Source organism: Dasypus novemcinctus, chromosome X, assembly GCF_030445035.2.
Source record: "Dasypus novemcinctus isolate mDasNov1 chromosome X, mDasNov1.1.hap2, whole genome shotgun sequence".
NCBI lineage: Eukaryota > Metazoa > Chordata > Mammalia > Cingulata > Dasypodidae > Dasypus > Dasypus novemcinctus.
In genome coordinates, this window is record NC_080704.1 from 117,702,134 (window position 1) to 117,725,786 (window position 23,653).

Genomic DNA, 23,653 nt, shown 5'->3' on the forward strand with positions numbered 1-23,653 from the left:
TGGAGGTTTCTCAAAAAACTAACCATAGATTTGCCATATGACCCAGCAATTCCACTGCTGGGTATATACCCATCAGAACTGAAAACAAGGACACAAACTGATATATGTACACCAATGTTCATAGCAGCATTGTTTACTATCGCCAAAAGTTGAATCAATCCAAATGTCCATCAAGACGAGTAGATCAATAAAATGTGGTATATACACACAATGGAATACTACTCGGCTGTCAGAACAAATACACTACAATCACACGTGATAACATGGATGAACCTTGAGAATCTTATGTTGAGTGAAGCAACCCAGGCATTGAAGGACAAATACTACATGACCTCAATGATATGAAATAAGCAAACTGCCTCAGAGAGCTAGACACCGGAAAAGAGGCTTACAGGAAATCGGGGGGTGGAGGAAGGATGTGAGTTAACATCTGGAGGGGTGGAATCTGTGATGAGCTGGCGGAAGTTTTGGATCACAGTACTTCAACAATGGCAGCGGAGGAATACTGATATAGGATGTTATTGACAGGATATATATGGTTGACAGGGAGTTATACAGGGCATATGCCCAGGGTATATAGTAATGTCTAGATATACTCATAGTGGAAACAATTAAAAACAATAGCTGGGGGGGGGTACTGGGCCCCTGGCTGAGGGGTCACTGTCATGGACCCTGGGGGAGCAGCGGCAGTTCCCCAGGTGCAACGGCAAGAACCAGGAAGGAAGGAGGGCCCAACAGTGGGCTCCTGATACTTATGGCTATGCTTTTGAGCCTATACACCTGCAATAAGAATAAGGCCTAGAGTAGCACTGTGCCTGGGAGTTTCCTCCTGACAGCCTTCATGTTACTCAAATGTGGCCACTCTCACAGCCAAACTCAGCACGTAAATGCAGTGCAGTCCCCCCAGCGTGGGACATGACACCCGGGGATGAGCCTCCCTGGCACCGAGGGATCACTACCACATATCAGCTGAAGATGCAACTAGAAAAGGACCTTGAATTAAAGGTTCAACACGGATCAGCAGAATATCCCTGTCTACATATAATAACATGACTTCAAAATGCTGTTTGACCTAATGTAAGGGGGAAATGGAAAGGAGAAATGAGAATATAAGGCTATGAGTCTCTAAAAAAGAGTCTGGAGGCTGTCAGAAGGAATGCCCTTATGCACAAATGAGCAGAGTCTGAGAGACAGATAAAGTAGATACAATTCCAGGTATTGGTTCTTTTGAGGAATAAAAAGACCCACGGGTTCTATGATCATGGCAGATGGGGTACACTGCCATGGCAGATGGCCCTTCTCTGGAGCTGCTGTTTCTGCGTGATGGAATTGGACTCAGAGGGGATCTCTTTTCACAAGACTTGCATGCTACTTTAATGGAATTGTAGCTGGTCCTGGGGTTTTAGATATATTTAGGAGATTTGAATTTCTGGACTGATAATATGACACCCAGGTCCAGAGCCTCAACAGACTTCAGCTCCTACACTTTGATTTATTGGACTTACCCCACTCAGCTAACATCGAGTTGAAGAAGGTCAACCACCACACCATGGATCCTAGAGTGTCTACAACTGAAAGCAGGAGGAGTGCATCCAGTATCCATGTGGAATCTAAGCCCCCACTTGACATAGATGTGCAAAGGACACAACCAATCCAATGTCCACAGAGAAAATGTAGAATGGGTGTGGGAAGGGTAGCCATAGTGGCTGCTGGGTTTGGGGAATGGGAGGAAGAGACGAGATGTGGAGGCGTTTTCGGGACGAGGAGATGTCCTGGGTGGTGCTTCACGGACAATTACGGGACATTGTAGAGCCCCCCAGGAACCACCGGATGGAACGTGGGAGAGTGTGGGCTATGATGTGGACCATTGCATTGACTAGGGGTGCAGTGATACTCAGAGATGTACTTACCAGGTGCAATGGATGTGTCACGATGAGGGGAAAGAGTGTTGCTGTGGGGGGAGTGGGGGGTGGGGGCGGTGGGGTTGAATGGGACCTCATATTTTTTAATGTAATTTTAAAAAATAAATAAATAATTTAAATTTTAAAAAAAACAAAAAAAACAAATGTATCTTCAGCATAGCCTTCAAGCAAACTGATCTACCTGTAATGCAAATCTGGCCATATCACTAACCTAGTAAACTATCAATGACCCCCCTCACAGTCTCCAGGATTAAGTCTAAATTTCTGAATATGGCATACAAGGCATCCTATGACTTGGCCTCTGTTTATCTCTAGAGTCTCATCTTGCACTTTGTAACTTTACCAGTGACACCAGACTCCTTGTTAGTTTCTTGTATACATCATCTTTCTTATACCCCTGCCTTTACTCATGTTGCTTCTCAGCCTATAATGCCCTCCCCACTTATTTTCTAGTCAACCCTTAAAAATAAGCTTAGGTGATATCTCTACAAGGAGACCTTTGATCTCCTAGGTAGGGTTGGTTACCTTCTTCTGTGATAACTAACTATTCATATCTCTATTACTCTTAAGATTGCTGTCCCTCTATGTGTCCTTCTCACTAGACAATAAGCTCCTAGAGGGAAAGAAATGTGTCTTACCGGTGCCTCCAGTATTCTATATTCCTGGTGCCTAAGACTATGCTTGGAATGTAGTATACACTCAGATGCTTTCCAATTGTTTGAATTAATGCACCATCTCAGTCCGTTTAAAGAACCAAAGTAGATGAACAAAATATAATCAGGATTATGACATTATTCACTAAAGAGTTATTAATTTCTACTTTACAGATATAAGGTAGACCTTCATAACAGACCTATTCAGAATTGGACCTTGAGTGGTATAAATTCCATTCCATTCCAAAGAGAGGCTTAATAACCATTTTACAGGGATACTGTAATATGGAATAGAGAACTAGATTCTATTATATGACATTTAGGTATTCTTCCAACATGAAAGTCCATTACATATATTTTAGAGGAAGTTTGCTTTAAATTTTGTATTTTGTAATTAAAACAATCACACACATTGAAGAACCTAATGCATAAGACATCATCATGTGCAATGGACACAACCAATCCAATGTCCACAGAGAAAATGTGGAATGGGTGTGGGAACGGTAGCCATGGTGGCTGCTGGGTGTGGGGAACGGGAGGAAGAGATGAGATGTGGAGGCGTTTTCGGGACGTGGAGATGTCCTGGATAGTGCTTCACGGACAATTACGGGACATTGTAGATCCCCCCAGGGCCCACTGGATGGAACGTGAGAGAGTCTGGGCTATGATGTGGACCATTGACTATGGGGTGCAGTGATGCTCAGAGATGAACTTACCAGGTGCAATGGATGTGTCATGATGATGGGAGAGAGTGTTGCGGTGGGGGAAGTGGGGGGCGGGGGCGGTGGGGTTGAATGGGACCTCATATTTTTCATAATGTAATTAAAAAAATAATAATAATAAAAGACATCATCAAATGGATTTTAGGGACTTCAACAGTCAAGCCATTTCTTACTTACTGGCATTTGCAGCTTCTCTAATTTCTCTCAGTATTTCAGCTTCCATGGCAGGGTTATTACAGATATCAACCCAAGTTCCTTCCACCCCTTTCTGTTGTGCCAAAAGAGTCAACCTTTTCTGATTAGGGACCACAAAACTGATCACATAGGACTGGTCACTAAAAGATTAGAAAATTAAACAAAATAGAAATTAAACATTGAGAGCAATTATTCATAAATTACTCAATGAAACAATACAGTATGAATAAGGTCAAATATATTTTTCTCTTATTTGATAAAATTTCATTAAGAAATAATAAAGTCCATAATAACAAAACCTGTTGATATATAAAGAAAAGGGTTCAATCTCAGTCTCTCAGGCTTTTAATTTAGAAAGACGTGGGTTAAAAACTAATCTCTCTGGACTGGGGGAGAGTGTAAACTACAATGTAAACCATTATCCATGTGGTGTAGCAGTGCTCCAAAATGTATTCACCAAATGCAATGAATGTGCCACGATGATGAAAGAGGTTGTTGATGTGGGAGGAGTGGGGTGAGGGGGGTGGGGAGTATGTGGGGTTCTCTTATATCTTTTGAATGTAACATTTAAAAAAAAATAAAGAGAGAGAAAAAAAATACTCATCTCAATATGGAGTACCTGTTTTACTGTCTCAGGAAAATTATGCTAAGTTTCAATTGTTACAGATATTAAATGAAACAAATTTTGTGGCATATCTAGGTATTAGTAAGATAGAGTCGGTGTCCAATAAATAGTTAAAATGTCTGGATTATCTCAACTGATCTTTAAACAGCTGAATTAAAGAACTTTCAGAAATGTACAACATTTCCCAACTCTGATGAATACTCTAAGAGGCATTTGAGGTTACCCTTTATATCTAAGCAAACTGCTAATTATCCTTTTACTGTTAAGTATATGAAATAGAATATGCAACTTTTGAAAGTTACCTTTTGGCAAAAGCACAGATGTTGTCAATAAGTGGACAGTTCTTCAGTGCAGCTTCTACTTTCCCAAGAGATACATATTCTCCTGCCTGCAACTTCACCAGATCTTTCTTACGATCTATAAGTCATGAAGAATGCTAAGTTATTCTTGTTCATTTTATCAAGGTATGTACAATTCTGATTTTCTTTGAATCTCTTTCCCTACTCTTATTTATAAAAATAATTCTTTTAAAATCTTGCTATATATAATGCTTGCCTATACACATCAGCTAAATGCCTAAAAAAGTATTGCTAAAAATGTTACATCCTATACCTAAACCTTTAACATCTTAACTATAATCTTTAAATACTATAATGAAGTTAATAGAAGGAACAAAGATTTTTGGAACATTAGACTTGAATGGTAGCTCTGCCCATTACTAGCTATGTGACCTAGCCAGGTCAGCTAAACTCTCTAACCCTCAATTTTATCATAACGATGCCTACCTCAAACAGGCATACAGCACAATGTCTGGCATTCAGAACATGCTCAACAAATGGTAAATCACTCTTTTCCATATTTGTTGTTATCTTGTTAAAATGACAGTGCTCTAATAAAGTGCTGGCATATGATGGCACCTCTTGTCTGAATGCTGATATGCCTACTTATTCAGTCTGTGAGCCCATTCTAGGCTCAAGGAAACAACTTGTGATTCCAGTGAAATTAAGGATCAAGGGAGAACAAAACAAAGACTTATCGGTTCTAGACTGGACCACTTCCCCAGCAAATCACACTCCTTAGTAGGCCTTAGAACCAACTTTCCCAGGAAATCTCTAACTTTATTCAGGTCAATATTGTGAGATCCAGTGGCATATTAAAAGAGGTCACTAGAAATGTGACAGGGGAAACTTTATAGCTAGAAAAGGACCTGGCAGGGATCCTACAGAATAACCCTTATCAGCTATTCAATCTTTGTCTAACTTTTACCTGATAAAAATGATTAGTGGTATATGGATATGGCTCAAGCAGTTGAGCTCCCATCTACCATATAAGAGGTCCAGGGTTCGACGCCCAGGACCTCCTTGTGAAGGGGTGCTGGCTTGTGTGGCGAGCTGGCCCATGTGGCGTGCCAGCCCACACAGGAGTATCACCCCATGCTGGAATAAGTGCCGGCCGACGCAGAGAGGTAGCAAAGCAAAATGACACAAGAAACACAGAGGAGAGACAATAAGAAATATAGCAGAACAGGGAGCTGAGGTGGCACAAGAGAATAATCGCCTCTCTCCCAATCTGGAAGGTCCAAGGATCGGTTCCCGGAGCCGCCCAATGAAAATACATGCAGACACAGAAGAACACAAAGCAAATGGACACAGAAAATAGACAGACAACAAGGGGTGTGGGTAGAGAAGTTTTTTGAACTTAAGGGTCTCGTTCCATAGGCTTCAAAATGGCAACACCAATGCAACAAATATTCTCAGAGTAACAGACTAGGATTAAGGACTGATGTCGTCATTTTCTAAAGTGCAGGGTTGTTTAGAGCCATAGACATTGTCCCTTGGGTGGGGAGGGAAACTGACCAGAGGGGTCATGTTAAACAAGAGTAAAAGAAGAGTAAGAGAAATATATGTGGTTAACCAAAAAATACTTCCTCTGAGCTCTTTTTCTCATTACCAACCTGCTGTTTCCCTGCCCATTCCCCCATCACCAATGCTGCTGCTGCTTCTATTGCTGCTACTACTTGAGAAGTTTGAGGTACTGCTCTAAATATTATATATATGCCAACTCCTATCCTTAAAACAACTCTATGACATCGGTATTGTTATCTCTATTTTACAGATGGGGATATAAACTAAATAACTTGCCCAAAGGTTGAACATCAACCCTATTAACAACCTATAGCAGTTTGGCATTGTATATAAATTTTAAAAATAGACGTTGGATTATGTTTGCAAACTATTCTGCTCCTCTGGGCATGATTAAATTATGATTAGGGCTTTGATTGGGTCACATCAGTAGAACATGGCTCCCATGCCACAAAGAGGAGAGTTGGAGTTTGAGCTGGAGCCTGGGAAGTAAGCACACAGAAGTGGAGAGAAGCTGATCCCAAGCTCCAGGGGGAGAGAGAGAGAGTCGGTTGCCTGACAGTCTACAACTGGCCTTGTGGAGAGAGCAAGGAAGCTGAGCCTAGAGAAAAATAAGCCCTGGGAAGAGAGGAACCCAGGAAGCCTGAACTCTTGGCAGACCTCAGCAGCCACCTTGCTCCAACACGTGGCAAAAGATTTTGGTGATGTAAGTAACTTATGCTTTATAGCCTGATAACTGTTAAGGTTCTACCCCAAATAAATACCCTTTATGAAAGCCAAAAGATTTCTCGTATTTGCATTAGCACCCCTTTGACAGACTAACACATGACCTACTCAATATAACCTTTCATATATGTTAAAGTTTTGAAAAACAAAGAAAACAAAAAAAAATACACTGACCAATAATCTGTAAACATCCATCGGGATGGAATTCTCCAATATCACCAGTGCAAAACCACCTTTGTCCATTTTCATCCACAGAATAATCCTCTGCTGTTTTCTCTTCATTCTTAAAATATCCCATGGAGATGTTCTGTCCACCAATTACGATTTCTCCTCTGGGGTTTGGTTTGTCATGAACTGTATATCCACCTGACAATCACAAAAGCAAATTAATGTTCTAAAACAAAATGGACTTTCATTAATTCTTAAAGTTCCTTTGCTAATATTTTTCTGCTGGTCAAATTTTACACCACTTTATGCAAGAATTTTAGTTTATATTTACTCAAACTTATGTGAGGATAGCAGGTGACCACTTACTGGGTATGATTTCAGAAGTGCCCAAGAAGGCTCAATGATAATCACCACAACTAACCTCACATCCCAAACCCTACCATGACCATGAGGCTGAGAAATGAAATTTAAGATTTAGGATACCATTAAGCTTAGTGATTTATATAACACTAGTAAGATAAAATGGTCCCCAAGAAGGGTAGTACTCAAAGCTGTTAAAAACAAAGTATTTGGACTTCTGGGAGGATGGCAGATTAGAGAGACACAGGACTCACTTCTTTTCCCAAAAATAGCTAGAGGACAGGCAGAAACATCCTGGAAAAAAATGTTCTAGGGTTTAGGACAACAGGGGAAGGCTGGACACCACCCAGAAGAGAGAGGGGCAAAGGGAAAGACCCTCAACACAAAAACTATGAACTAAAGCTACAGCTGCAGGTGCCCATTTCCCACCCTCAGAGCAGACAATAGCTTTGAGTTCTTTGGCCCCTAGCTGGTGGCTACGGACAGAGAGGACAGCAGGGGTCTACCTCCCCAGGAAATGGGAGAGAAAAGGATACAGCCTATGGCTCATTCAGCTGTGTCCCATAAGCCCTTCCAGGCCTGGTGGGGCCGTACTATTCTTTGCCCTGGGAAGTGGCAGGGAACTGAAGAGATCCAACTCTCACAAACACACTTCCTACTGACCAGGACTGGTTGTTGAGAATATAGAGGGGAGTGGAATTATTTCCTACATGGGAAAAGGGAGAGGGCTGCCAGAAAAGGTTGCAGAACAGAGGCTGAGGTTTGAGCTGCAAGGTTCTGAATAGCCTTGAGGCAGGATCTTCAATCACACTGTTGCTGTGGGTATTGCAGGAAACACTGACCAGGGTTGTAAATGAGAGGGCTGTCGAAGTGCGCCATCTGCTGGCAACACAAGGACTTGCATATGAGGATGTTAAAAGTAAAAGTAAAGAGACTTTTTTCAGCCTTTACAACCTCCCTCACCCAGGGCCCTTGGAAGTGGGTCTGCAACCCATTCCTGGGTCCATGGTCCATATTTGAGCAACTGACGAAGTTCAATCCTAAAGACCTAAAACAAGTTGAGCCAAGAATCAAAGAATGGCAGTAACATGCAGTGTCCTGCTACTAAATCCCTACACAAGAGAGCAATTAAGCATCAGAGTAAACTCACCATCATAATTGGATGCCTAGACATCAGCAAAAAATTTTAAAACATACTAAGAAAATGTAATAAATGGCCTAAGCAAAGGAATATATCAAAGCCCCAAATGAAACAAAGGATTTGAGACACCTAATCAACAAAGTTCATACAAATGTCCTAAATCAAATCAACGAGTTGAAAAAAAATATGGCAAAAGAGATAAAGGACATCAAGAAGACACTGGGTAAACACAAAGAATATGAAACCCTGAATAAAAAGATAACAGAGCTTATGGGAATGAAAAACACAATAGGTGAGATAAAACACACAATAGGTGAGATAAAAAACACATTAGATCAGCAGACTCAAAATGATAGAATAAGTAATGCAGAAGACAGAAGTGCTGAACAGAGAAGAACAGAGCAAGAAAAGAATGGAAAAAAATTCAGCAGGGGCTCGGGGAGCTGAATGATAACATGAAGCACAATAACATACATGCAATGGGAGTTCCAGAAGGAGAAGAGAAAGAAAAGGGGTAGAAAGAGTATTTGAAGAAATAATGGCTGAAAATTTCCCAACTCTCATGAAAGAAAAGAATTTACATGTCCAAGAAGCTGAGTTTACCCTGATGAGAATAAATCCAAATAGAAGAGCCTACTCCAAGACATACGTTACTCAGAATGTCACGTGCCAAAGATAAGGAGAAAATTCTGAGAGCAGCAAGGAAGAAGCAAACCATCGCACAGAAGGGATGCACAGTAAGACTTAGTGCAGATTTCTCATCAGAAACCATTGAGGCAAGAGAGTGGCATGATCTAATTAGGATGCTGTAAGAGAAAAACTGTTATCTGAGGATTCTTTATCCAGCAAAATTGTCCTTCAAATATGAAGGTGATACTTTGGAATACGTGTTCCCCAAAGTATAAGAGTTAGACTCATTTATAATTTCCATACACATGGCTCCTCTACCCCTTTTATTTGAAACTATAAATAGCACTGTACTTGTTAAATATTATATATGTCCCAGAGACTTAAATCTTTGGTCTGTTTATATGCCAGGTGAGCCCTAAATCTCTGCAGAATTGCAACACCTACTCTCCCGTTCACTGGTCTTGCCTAGGAAAAATAACAAAAGGATGATGATGGACAATACCCATCTCCCAAAATAGAGAGTATCTATCTGCCCCATGGGATCTAAGCCCCCTCTCAATTAGAAATGGTGGGGGCATCACTAACCTAAAATCCTCAAGATTGATGAATGAACAAACATTAAGGGGGAAATGCCACTATGGACTACAGTAGACTTATTATTATTCCAGCAATAGATGGACTTGTATCAGTGATATAAAGGCAGTGGCCACCAGAGGTTTTGAGTGGAGGGAGAGAGAAGAATAGGTGTAACATGGGGGCATTTCTGGAACAGTGGAATTTTCCTGTGTGACACTGCAAAAATGGATATAAGTAATTATACATTTTGTCAAAACCTATAAAATTGTGCAGGGCAAAATGTAAACTATAATGTAAATTACAGTCCATGGTTAGTAGCAATGCTTCAATATGTGTTCATCAATTGTAACAAATTTACCACACTAATGAAAGATGTTGTTAATGTGGGAAAGTGTGGGAGTGGGAGGTGGAGGGCATGGGGTATATGGGAATCCACTATAGTTTTGATGTGACATTTATGTAATCTAAAGCCTCTTTAAAAATAAGAAAAAATAATTTAAAAAAACATGAAGGTGAGTTTAAAATATTCACATGTAAGCAGAAACTAAGAGTTCTTTTAAAAAGAATGTGCCTTTGCAGGAAGCATTAAAGGGAGTCTTACTGCCAGAAAGAAAAAGACAGGAGAGAGAGCCTTGGAAGAGAGCGTAAAACAGAAGACTAGCAGAAAACATAACAAAAGAGTAAAAAGACAGATGAAAATAAGATATGACATATGAAAGCCAAAGAATAAAATGGTATAAATAAATAATGCATTTACAGTAATATATCGCTGAATGTGAGTGGATTAAACTCCCCAATCAAAAGGTACAGGTTGACATAATGGAAAAAAAAAACATGAATCCCATGTGTTTAGTCTTTGTATTTAGTTTATATTAGTGAGACCATGTAATATCTGTCCTTTTTTTGTCTGGCTTATTTCACTTAGCATAATGTCTTCAAGATTCATCCATAAGGGGGTTGGGGGGTGTATGGGGACCTCATATTTTTTAATGTAACATTTAAAAGAAAATAAAGAATAAAATTTTAAAAATTGAAAAAAAGATCCATCCATGTTATCATATGTTTCCCAATTTCATTTCTTCTTACTGCAGCAGTATTCCATCTTATGTATATACCACATTTTGTTTATCCTTCTGCTTGTTGATGGACACTTGGGCTGTTTCCATCTTTTGGCAATTGTGAATAATGCCGCTATGAACACTGGCATGCAAATGTCTGTTTCCGTCATAATTTTCAGTTCTTCTGGATATATTCCTGGTAGAGGAATTGCTGGATCATATGGCAGTTCTATATTTAGCTTACTGCGGAACTGCCAAAATGTCTTCCACAAAAGCTGCACCATTTTACAATCCCACCAACAGTGAAGGAGTATTCCTAGAGTATAGGTTATTAAGAGATAAGATGAGGGCTGTGAAGGACTTTGCAGAAGTTTTAATTAATTTGACTGTAAAAGTGTGGAAATGGATAGAGTTGATGATAAGATATTATAGTTAGTAGCTGCTGGTTTATAAATGGGATTGTGACTGAAAAGGATGCTCTAGGAACGTAAATGTCAACTGAAAGAAACCTAGAGAATAATCTAGGAACTGAATAACACAGTGAACCCAGAGGTAGATGAGAACTGTTGTTGATAGTACAGATGCAAAAGTTCCTTCTGTGACCCAGAGTAGATGCATGTCACTATTAGAGGGTGGTGGGAATGTGAAGAATCATGAGAAAATACAATTAATATAACCTATAACTACAGTTAACAGCAATACTATAATATTCTTGCATCAATGCCAAAGATGTACTGTGTTAATTATAGGGTCTATGGAAAAAAACATGTGACATGTATGCTATGGACTATAGTTAGTGGTAACAGTCTGATCATATTATCTCATAATCTGTAACAAATGTTCCACAACAGTGTGGTGTGTTGGTGAAGGGGTGTGGTATGGAAATTCTACACATGTGCATGATTGTTTTGTAAGTTCACAACTTCTGTAATAAAAATATATTTTTAAAAAAACCCAAAAAACAGAAAAATGAGCCATTCATATGCTGCTTATAAGAGACTCATCTTAGACCCAGGGATACAAATCAGCTGAAAATGAGAGGTTGGAAAAAGATACTCCACACAAACAGTAACCAAAAAAGAGCAAGGAGTAGCTATACTAATATCAGGCAAAACACACTTTAAATGCAAAAAAGTGATAAGAGATAAAAAAGGCTATTATATATTAATAAAGGGACAATGCACTAGGAAGAAATAAGAGCCATAAATATCTACGTACCTAACCTCAGTGCCCCAAAATACATGAAGCAAACACTGGTAAAAGTGATGGGAGAAATGGACATCTTTACAATAACATGTGGAGACTTCAATGCACCATTCACATAATTAGCTAGAACAACCAGACAGAAGATAAACAAGAACAAAGAAACAGAAAACTTAAACAATATGATAAACAAGCTAGACATAAGAGACATATATGGAATGTTGCATCCGAAATCAGCAGTATATACACTCTTCTCAAGTGTTCATGGATCTTTCTCCAGGATAGACCATATGCTGGGTCACAAAGCAGGTCTCAATAAATATAAAAAGACTGAAATTATACAAAGCACTTTCTCTGATCATAATGGAATGAAGCTGGAAATCATAATAGATGGGAAAAGGGAAAATTCATAAATGTGAGAAGGATGAATAACACACCCCTAAACAATCAGTGGGTCAAAGAAGAAAGTGTAAGGGAAATTAGTAAATATATTGAGATGAATGAAAACAAGAACATAACTTATCAAAACTTATGTGACACAGCTAACGTAATGCTGAGAGGGAAATTTATAACCCTAAACACCTTTATAAAAACGAAGAAAGAGCTAAAATTGATGACCTAACTGAACACCTGGAGGAACTAGAACAAGAACAGCATACCAATTCCAAAGCGAGCAGAAGGAAAGAAATAATATGGATTAGAGGAGAAATAAATTAAATTGAGAATAAATACACAATAGAGAAAATCAACAAAACCAAAAACTGGTTCTTTGAGAAGATAAACAAAATTGGCAAACCCTTAGCTAGACTAACAAAGAAAAAGAGAGAAGATGCAAATAAATAAAATCAGAAATAAAAGAAACTGACCCCACAGAATTGAAGGGAAAACACCACATGATCACTTTGATCAATGCAGAAAAGGCATTCAACAAAATCCAGCATATTTTCTTGATAAAAGCACTTTGAAAGATAGGAATAAGAGAAAAATTCCTCAATATAATAAAGAGCATATATGAAAAACCCACAGCCAACATTGTACTCGATGGGGAAATTTTGAAAGCTTTCTTCTAAGGTCAGGAACAAGGCAAGGATGCCCACTGTCACCACTGTTATTCAACATTATACTACAAGTTCTAGCTAGAGCAATTAGGCAAGAAAAAAAAGGTACCCAAATAGGAAAAGAGAAAGTAAAAGTCTCACAATTTGCAGATGACATGATCCTGTATTTAGAAAATGCTGAAATGTCTATGAAAAAGGTCAATTTTTTGACTTGAGCTAATAACTCAGTTCAGCAAAGTGGCAGGACACAAGATCAACACACAAAAATCAGTAATGTTTCTATATACTAGTACAATCCAAAGAGGAAATCAGGAAAAAGAACCAATTTACAATAGCAACAAAAATAATCAAATATCTCGGAATAAATTTAATCAAAGATGTACAGGATGTATATTCAGAAATCTAAAAAACACTGGTAAAAGAAATCCAAGAAGATCTAAACAAATGAAAGACATTCCAAGTTGATGGCTGGAAGACTAAATATCGTGAAGATGTCAATTGTATCCAAACTAATCTAAGCCCCCTCTCAATTAGAGGCAGAGTAGGCATCACGATTCCAAAATCCTCAAGATTGGGGAATGAACAATGGACTAAAGTAGAGTTACTATTATTCCACTATAGACTTATTGTTATTCTAGTAATGGAAGAACTTTTATCATTGATATGGAGGCAGTGGCCACAGGAGGTTCTGAGGGGAGGGAGAGGGAAAAATAGGTATAATATGGGGGCACTTTCCAGACATTAGAATTGTCCTACATGATGCTGCAATGATGGATATGGGTCATTATTTATTGTGTCATAACTTACAAAATTGTGTGAGACAGAGTGTAAACTATAATATAAACCATAATCCACAGTTAATGGAAATGCTTCAGTATGTGTTCATCAATTATAACAAATGTACCACACTAATGAAGGATGTTGTTAAAGTTGGTAAGAGTGGGAGGAGTAGGTAGTGGGGTATTTGGGAATCCCCTATATTTTTTACATAACATTTATATAATCTAAAGTATCTTTTAAAAAAAAATTGTACCCAAACAGATTTATAGATTCAATACAATACAAATCAAAATTTCAAAAGCCTATTTTACAGAAATAGAAAAAGTAATTACTAACTTTATTTGGGAGGGAAAGTGCATCCGAACAGCTAAAACCTCCTAAAAAAGAACAGCGATGTGGGACGACTCTCACTGACCGACCTTGAAACATTACAAAGCTACAGTGGTCAAAATAGCATGATACTGGCATAAAGATAGACATATTGATCAATGGAATAGAATTGAGAGTCCAGAAATAAACCCTCACCTATACGGCCAACTGGTCTTGGACAAACTTATGAAGTCCATGTTACTGGAACCAAACAGTCTCTTCAATAAATGGTGCTGGGAGAATTGGATATCCATAACCAAAAGAATGAAAGAGGACCCCTATCTGACTCCCTAAACAATAATCACTGAAAATGGATCAAATACATAAATATAAAAGCCAGGAACATAAAACTACTGGGAGATCTTGTGAAGGTGGTGCTTTCTTGGAACTTATACCCAAAGCATGAGCAACAAAAGAAAAAAATAATGAATGAATGAAACCTCTTCAAAATTAAACACTTTTGCACCTCAAAGGGCTTTTTCAAAAGCAAAAAAAGGCAGCTGACTCAATGGCAGAATATATTTGGAAATCATATTTCCAATAAGAGTTTAATATCTATGAGATATAAAGAGATACTACAACTCAACAATAAAAAGACAAACTACCTGACCAAAAAATGGTCAAAAACCTTGAATAGACATTTGTCCAAGGAAGAAATAAAAATGGTGAAAAAACACTTGAAAAAATGTTCAACATCACTAGCAATTAGAGAAATGCAAATCAGAGCTACAAAGAGGTATCATTTTACATATTACAGAGCCACTATTAAGAAATCGGGTGGGGGGGCTTGGAGTGGATGTAGCTCAGTGGTTGAGTGACTGTTTCCCATGTACAAGGTCCTGGTTTCATTCCTGGTATCTCCTTAAAAAAAAAAAGTCAGAAAACTACAAGTGTTGGAGAGGATGTGGAAAATAGGAATGTTTATTCGCTGTTTTCTGGAAATGTAGAATGGTATAGCCACTGTGGAGGACTGTTTGGCAGTTCCTAAGGAAGTTGTCTATAGATTTGCCACGTGACCAGCAATACCACTACTAGGTATATACCCAGAAGAACTGAGAGCAGTGTGACACAGATAGACATCTGCACACCAATGTTCATAGTGGCATTATTTACAATTGCCAAAAGTTGATAATAACCCAGGTATCCAACAACTAATGAATGGATAAACAAATGGTGTATACACATGATGGAATATTATACAGTTGTAAGAAGAAATGAAGTTGTGAAGCATATGACAACATCAATGAACCTGGAAGACATTAGGTTGCATGAAGCAAGTCAGGCACAAAAGGACAAATATTGTATGAGTACACTATTATGAACTAAGCATATTGTGTATACACATGGAGTTAACTAGAAATAGGTCACCAGAAAATAGATTGAGATTAGGGAATGGAAAGTTGAGGGTTAATAGTACAGAGTTGGTGAAAAAAAAAAATTGTTTATCTTTAAAAATGAATAGAAATGGTGAAAGTACATCAAAGTGTTTGTAACTATCTAATTACAAACTAGTAAATTATTAACTAGTGCTAATACATGGGTATGACAGTGGTTGAAAGGGAAAGCCTAAGACATGTAGAAGGAAAGCTAAAAAACACAACATGAGACTGTATAACATAGTGAAACCTTATGTGTAATATGAATATAGTAATACTGCATGTATAAGACTGTTTTACAAAATATAAATACAACTAAACTAGAGAGATGGAAACAGAATAGCAGCTATATATAACAGGGAAGGCACAGAGACACTGAGAGGTGATGAGGTTTTTTTGGTCTGTTTTTTGTTTATTAATATTAATACTGAAATAATGAAAATGCCCTAATAATGACTGAAGTGATGAATGAACTGTGTGATTATATTAAGAAAGACACAAAGTAGAAACACCTTTAGAAACTTAGTTTATGTCAGATAAAGTTCATTCATTTTCATGGGATTTGAACAACCGAAGGGAAGCATCTTCCAAGGTAATTGGTTCTTTAAATTTTCAGTTAATACATCTTTTAATATCTTATACATCTCTTTTAATATCTTATACTTTTAAATTATTCTTTTTAAATTTTTATTTTATTATATATATTTTTAAGGATACATAGATCACACAAAATGTTACATTAAAAAATATAAGAGGTTCCCATATACCCCATTCCCCACATCCCCCAAGTTACTCCTCATTTATCTGGTATGACTAGAGTGTTAATTATTTATTTTAGCAATCCATCTTATTTCAGTTAAGGTGTTTGTTTAGTATCTTTCATAAGTTCATTACAGAAAGATTGTTTTTCTTTTGCCTTCAGTTGATGTTTAAAAAGGATTATCACCATCAATGTCTGTGAAGTGCAAGTTTTCTCTAAGTGGCTCAACTGTGTAGCTGCATGTCAAAATTTAACTATATAAGTAGCTAGACCGTTGAGTCTAAACTATGAAAATGTTTGCTGGTATCATGATCTAAGGTTTCGCTTCCCATCTCAAAATGCTCACTAGCAAAGTTGAGCTTCTAAGGATGGGACATATAGATACACACATTCTCCAAACCCAGGGAGAGTACCACTAAGCAATTTTTCCCTCTTTACCATCGAGTATCCCCACGTTTGGATTTGTCAGGCCAACCGAAATTCTAGGAATTTCCTTTCCTCAAAGTACAGGGAACAAGCAGTGGCAAAGAATTATTTGGGACCTCAGACAAAGTAGCATTATAAAGAAATGAATGTCTTAAGGCTCACAGTGGTTTTCAGTTTATCTAATATCACTGGGGATAAAATTCTTACCTTCCTGCCAGTCTTTTAGCTTAATTTCACAGCAAATAAGAGGGGCTCCAACTCTGCCAGTAGTAAAGTCAGTAACTATGAGGAAAAAAACCCACAAAGATATTAGCACACCGCATTTCAGATCAGCACTGGTATGAGATGAAGAATACTGGAGTTGGGGACAGAGTTTTGTTTGAAGAATAACAAAAGAAAAAGACAATGTGAGAGGGAGTACAAAGTGTGATCACATTTCAACATTTCAACAGTACAGTGCAAATGATTCCAATGTTGCTCCAACATTTTGTTTATGGTTATATTTTGGATAATTAAGTATAAAAATCTCTTAAAAAAGGAGAACTGACACCATCATTATCTACCTAGGATTCTGATAAAGAAGGCTTTGATTGGAATATCAGCTCTACCACTTCTTAGCTGTGTAACTTGGTCAAGTTACTTAACCTCTCTAAGCCTCAATTTCCTCACTTATGAAATAGGGATAGTAAGAGAACCTACATCATATGCTGTAAAGATCAGAAGAGATGATACATAAACAGTACTTAATACTTTCTGGAACAAACTAAGTATTCAATAAATGTTAGCTGTTGTTATTAAGCATGATGATGATGATATTATCTTTTAGAAACTCGCAATTATTCTTAGCACTAATCAAGTACTTATGGGCAGCCGATTATATACCTAGGACTATATTAAATATTATGAGGAAAACACATAAAGGATAAGGAGCTCCTACCCTCATTGAGCTTACAAACAAACTTCTTGGGGAAAAATGCACATGAACAACTCAGAGAACAGCATGGTACTGATTGGTAAGCACAATAGTACCTGAGAGACCAGAAAGATGAATGTAAAAGAAAGTAGTTGGGGAAGGCTTTATTGAAGAGTGGGGCCTTAGAGGATGACTATAAAGGGTTAGCAAAAAGAGCATTACAAGAGAAGGGAAATGAAAATGCAGAGAGGTGAGATTGAGAATGACTGTATGAGAACTAGTGAGAAGATTGGACTGTCTGGAAAGGATAGCCAGGTGTATATATGTATGTGGGAAATAATGGAAATAATGATGGATGTGTAAAATGGCGACAGATCAGAAATGTCTCAAAAGCTAGGTAAAGGTAAGTTTAGGTTTTATACACCAAGTATCAAGCAGTATTTGAGGTGGTGCATCCATTAAACATGTACAGGATAAATCAGTAATGATATAATATAGGCAGACACAGCAGTTGAAAGGGTTTACCTCAGGGTAGTGATAAGTAATAAAACGTCAGGTGACAAAGACAACATGGAGTGAAAGGAACAAACAAAGCAAGAAATGGCAAGACCTAATGAAAGTTAAAGATATTTTTTAAATCTTTAAAAGCATATACTCTGAATGACTTTAAGGATGGTAATACCACTGATACAAATATTTGACTATGAGAAGACAGTTTGGGATAACAGCTTTAAGGACACAATAAGTTTGAGATAAAAGTGAGATAATATAAGAAAAAAAAATCCAATAGCCCAGTGATACTCAACAGGGGACAATTTTTGTCTCCCTGGACTGGCATTGGGCTGTGAAACATTCTACAATATACAGGAAAGTCTCCAAACAAGAGACTTAAGACTTATCTGGTTCAAAATTTCAATAGCTCCAAAGTTGAGAAACATTACTATTTGAAAAGAATTGAAAGCAAATAAGAAGGCATGACAGGGACACAGACTCAAGAGGTAGCATAAAAGTGATACTTTAAGCCAATGGCACAGTTCTCCAAGGAAGTAAGCATTTAGACCAAGGAGACGTAAGGTTGAGGAATGACACTGTGGCATAAATAGTTATAAGAATTAAAATCAAGGCATATATGACATTCTAACTCAGTTTATAAAACTAAAAACTATGTAGGTTTACATAGAATCTTATTTTTTAAGGGGTAATATAAAGGTACCATGGTTTCCAAAGGTAATTCAAATGGATTTTATTAGTAGTAGATAATGTAGAATTATTGGCCACATTAAAACGCCTACCTTAACCATAGAGACAGAAAAAAATCATTGGTTACCAGGGGTTTAGTGGGGGAAGGAAATCAGAGGGTAGGGATGAATGGGTGGAGCACAGGGCAATATTAGGGCTGTAAAATTACTCTGTATTATACTGTAATGGTAGATACATGACATCATGCATTTGTCAAAATCCATCGAATTATACAACACAAAGCATGAACCCTAATGTAAAGTATGGACTTGAGATACTATTAATTTATCCATATTGGGTCATCAACTGAAACAAACCTACCACACTAATGCAAGATGTTACTAACAAGGGAAAGTGTGTGTGTGTGTGTGTGTGTGTGTGTGTGTGTGTGTGTGTGTGTGTGTGTAGGGAGGTATATGGGAACTCTATACTTCCTGCTCAATATTTCTGTAAACCTAAATCTGCTCTAAAAAAAGTCTATTCAAATTTGTTTTAAAACTGTTTGAAAGTTACCTTCAGTAACTGTTCCAGCACCACATGATTCTGTCAATCCATAGCCCTGGCCAACTGGACAGCAGAAGCAAACATTCATGAATCGATGTGTCTGAGGAGACAGTGGTGCTCCGCCAGACAGCATCATCCGGACATTCCCTCCTAGCAGAGACTTCACCTTTTTAAACAGTATTCTTGATTTTTAAAAAAAGAGAATATATTATTTAAATACATACACACACACACTATTCTTGCCAACATGCTAATTTATAAGCCCAGGGAAAGATTTTTACAATTTTGTTTGGACATCTAAATTTCAGAATCATAGAGATAATGAGTGGTTAACAAAGCAACAACTAGTAACATCTTGAAAAAATGCCCAAAAAAAGCCTTTTAAAATGGGAGAAATTATATCATTGATGTGGAGACAGTGGCCATGGTAATTGCTGAAGGCAGGGAGAGGGAAAAAGAGGTGTGATACTGGGGCATTTTCAGGACTTTGATTTGTCCTCAAAGATATTGCAGAGACAAATGCAGGACATTACATATCCTGCCATAACCCACTGAACAGACTGCAAGAAAGAGTAAATTATAATGTAAACTATAATCCATGCTGTGTAGCAATGCTTCAAAATGTACTCATCAAATGCAATGAATGTACCACACTAATTAAAGAAGTTGTCGATGTGGGAGGAGTGGGGTCTGTGGTGAGTGGGGTATATGGGAACCTCTTTTATTTTTTAATGTAACATTTTGAGCGATCTATGTATCTTTAAAAATAAAGATAATAAAAAATGCAGAAATATGTGCAGTGCCTGAAAACTGCTTTGACATGCGGTAAATGGGGGGAAAAAAAGATGATATCAAAGAAGGAAAAAATACATCTTTGGAACATTTAATCACCGATCATCTTTCCTTCCGATATAAAATCCTTCTCCATCCGCACTCTCCAGAACCACATTTAAAATAACTGCTATATTTTCACATACTTACTACTCTGTTTTATGAAAACAATAAATCCAAAGACTTTAATGCAAAATAAATCTAGAAGTAAAGCTCACACTTTCTTTAGTTAGAAAAAAGTCCTTTTTTCCCAACTCGAATGTTTTGATTAAACAGTCTATTCGTTTTTCTTCATGACACCAAATTTTATAATTAAATCTTTCTTTTTTATTGTAATAACATATATATAAAACACAAAATTTCCCATTTTAACCACTTATAAGTGTACACTTCAGTAGTATTTAATTACACTCACAATGTGGGTCTACCATCACCACTATCTATTACAGATAATTAAATCTTAAATAATTACTCAATTATTAAAATGTAACTGCAAAGATCAAAGTTTGGGGTCCTCTGCTTGCTATATAAGTAATGACAATTAGAAATGAAATTAAATTAACTTGTTATTTACTTACTCATCATTTAGATTTTAAAAATGCAAAAAGGTTTAAAGGCTCAAACTACACAGCCTATGAAATGCACTTACAGATTGCAAAGAGGTGCATCATATCCTTTTTTGATCTGTTCCAGTTTATAATCATATCCTATCTTGAACAGAGTTTTCTGAATATAGTTCATCTCTTGGACTTTGCTCATAACATTTTTATATATTCTATCCATGATTTCCTAAAAGGTAAACAAAACATTCAATAATAAGAAAAGAATTACGGTAGCACTGAGACAATCTTTACTTACTTTATTTATTATAACAGCTCAGTTAAAAACATTTAGTAAAATGGACATATTTAATCCCTTTATTATATAATTAATTTCATTGGCTTACTTGTTCACTATTTTAATAGAGACAGGTATAAAGGTTTCTTAATTCTACATACTAGGCTCATCTAAAACTTTAAGAGTCAAATAAAATATAGAGTTCATTCAACTCTCACAAAAAGGAATGTTTTAAAAATTCTCCTATCTTAAATATATTCACTTATCCTCAAACAATACCAAACATTTCAACTATGTTGAACCTGATTCTGGTGCCTTTCTCTTTAGTACTGCTACCTTCTGACTCTCATCGCATGGTAGAGAATTTTACAGTTTCTTAAAAATCTTATATCCCTGAATTGTAGAGATTTCTAGTCCACTTTAATAAAAATAAAGATGACAAAAAAAGAATAGAATTCTTGCTAATAACTATTTGGAAAATTAGAGGTAGGACCAAGTTTGAGATATACTGACTCCCAAGTTAACACTTACTAAAAAAAATTAAACTAACAAATCCAACCCAGATTATCATTAAATTATGTTTTCTTGAAGTTACTTAGCAGCAAATTAGCAAGAATTATTGCATAAAGCACATCTATTTATAAATACCTAACTATAAATATTAAACACAGCAATTACCATTTTAAATTATTCAATTGTGCTACAATAAATAGCTTTATGGATGGCTCTTTCAACATTAGAATACAATGATGACTTAAAAATTATAATTATCTTAGCATGGTACACTGGTGTTTTTTCCAGTTCTACAAAAGGAATCACCTGAGAGAGACCAAAGATGGCCACAGAGTAGGAAGCTCTAACAATGAGCTCAGCCTACAGGGCAACTAATAATCACCCATGATCATTCTGGATCAACTGTTTGGGGGACTCAAGAGACCAGAACAACAAACTGCACCATCCAGGGAAGAAAAGGAAGAGGAGAGTGACCATCTGCCGTGAAGATTACTGAGTAGATTCCTCCATGCTGCAGATGAAGTTGCCCAAACCCCCAGAGCCAGTGAGGCAGGCCACCTCTGGACCTACTACCGGCTGGAAGCAGAAACTCTCTTTCCCAATAGCTGGGTTGTGGAAATGGCCTGGAACCAACAACAGCTGTTGATTCGACAATGCGGCTATCTGGATTCCAATCTTGGTTACAGCTGATATTTAAACCTGCACAAGTCACCAAGAAGCCAGCAGCATTTGCACTGTCTCCACCCCAGGCAGGAGTGGAAGCAGGGGTGACTGAAAAATATACCAGTCCCCCGGGGCAGTAGTGATCAGATCCAGCATTCCCAGTTTGGAAAGCCACTGCTTAGGCGTCCACACCCAAGAGGAATGGATTGGGTGCAGTTTGAACCCTTTCTCAGGGTAGAGCAGGCAGATTCACACTGGGCCTCAACACTCCCTGGAAGAAGGAGAAGCTTGCACTCTCTGGCCGGCAGTGAGGGCAGATTCACCCAGCCCACCTTGAAGAGTTGCTGCACACTATGCCCCTGGGCAGAGAGGATGTACAGACTCTGTCATGGGTAGGGCAGGTAGATTCTCCCCATCCACCTCAAAGGGGGCTGCCCAGCAAAGATGGCAATTGATCAGAGAACTCAGATTTAAGGGGCTGGGAGCTATGCAACAATTTCATCACAGGTAAGCTGGCAACTTCAGCCTCAACCACACCCCTACCAGGAGCTAAGAGAGTTGAGAATTAAAGGCACAGAATAACTTTAGGGCAGCAGGGAACAATTTGATAAAGACTGCTACCTGCTGGGTATTTTAGGAAAGCCTAGTATGGGGGAGAGGGGACATCAAAGAGAAGATTGGAAGGCTTTCTGTTCTCTTCTCCAAAGTACTCTAGAATTTATATACACTCCCTTCATAGGTCTCCTGAGCCTGTTTTCACTGAGAAACCAGAGCTACAGAAATTAGCGCTCCAGGAAACAGCAATGATAGAAGACAAAAGGAGTATTAAAAATATACAGAGGCAAAAAAGAAAACAAAACAAACCAAGAATAACAACAAAAAACAGAACAGACTCACATTCATGGAGGAAGATATAGCAAAAAGTCAACCAATAAGAAAGCCATAGGGAAACGGACTTTGGCCCAGTGGTTAGGGCGTCCGTCTACCATATGGGAGGTCCGCGGTTCAAACCCCGGGCCTCCTTGACCCGTGTGGAGCTGGCCATGCGCAGTGCTGATGTGCGCAAGGAGTGCGCCCGTGAGGAAAGCCGCCCAGCGTGAAAAGAAAGAGCAGCCTGCCCAGGAATGGCGCCGCCCACACTTCCCGTGCAGCTGACGACAACAGAAGCGGACAAAGAAACAAGACGCAGCAAATAGACACCAAGAACAGACTGGGGGGGGGGGGGAAGGGATTAAATAAATAAATCTTTTTTTAAAAAAAAAGAAAAAAGTAGGATATTTTTTTTAAAAAAAAAGAAAGCCATAGCCTAAAGAAAGAAACTGAACACTGAATAAATACATAAAAATATCAGATGCCAAGACATCAGCAAAAAATTACAAGCCATACTAAGAATAGAAAGATTTGGCCCAGCCAAAGGAACAAATTAATCCCCCAGATGAAACAAGATTTGAGACAATTAATCACAGATATCCAAAAAAATTTCCTTAATAAATTCAGTGAAATGGCTAAAGAGATTAAGAATATCAAGAAGACACTGGTTGGG

General features: G+C 37.8%; 1 protein-coding gene across 12 annotated transcripts in view; it reads right to left on the minus strand.

The window, feature by feature from the left end:
• ACSL4 (acyl-CoA synthetase long chain family member 4) overlaps positions 1 to 23,653 on the minus strand; it is a 124,285-nt gene that overhangs the window by 12,655 nt on the left and 87,977 nt on the right. For all 12 annotated transcript variants that reach the window (XM_004472925.5, XM_058291266.2, XM_004472926.5 and 9 more), the window contains 6 exons: positions 20,747 to 20,886; positions 19,276 to 19,448; positions 16,818 to 16,892; positions 6,880 to 7,071; positions 4,420 to 4,534; positions 3,475 to 3,632 (listed from right to left, as the gene is read on the minus strand). In XM_004472925.5, the coding sequence (XP_004472982.1) occupies positions 3,475 to 3,632; positions 4,420 to 4,534; positions 6,880 to 7,071; positions 16,818 to 16,892; positions 19,276 to 19,448; positions 20,747 to 20,886 (853 nt within the window). The remainder of the gene's footprint in view (positions 1 to 3,474; positions 3,633 to 4,419; positions 4,535 to 6,879; positions 7,072 to 16,817; positions 16,893 to 19,275; positions 19,449 to 20,746; positions 20,887 to 23,653) is intronic.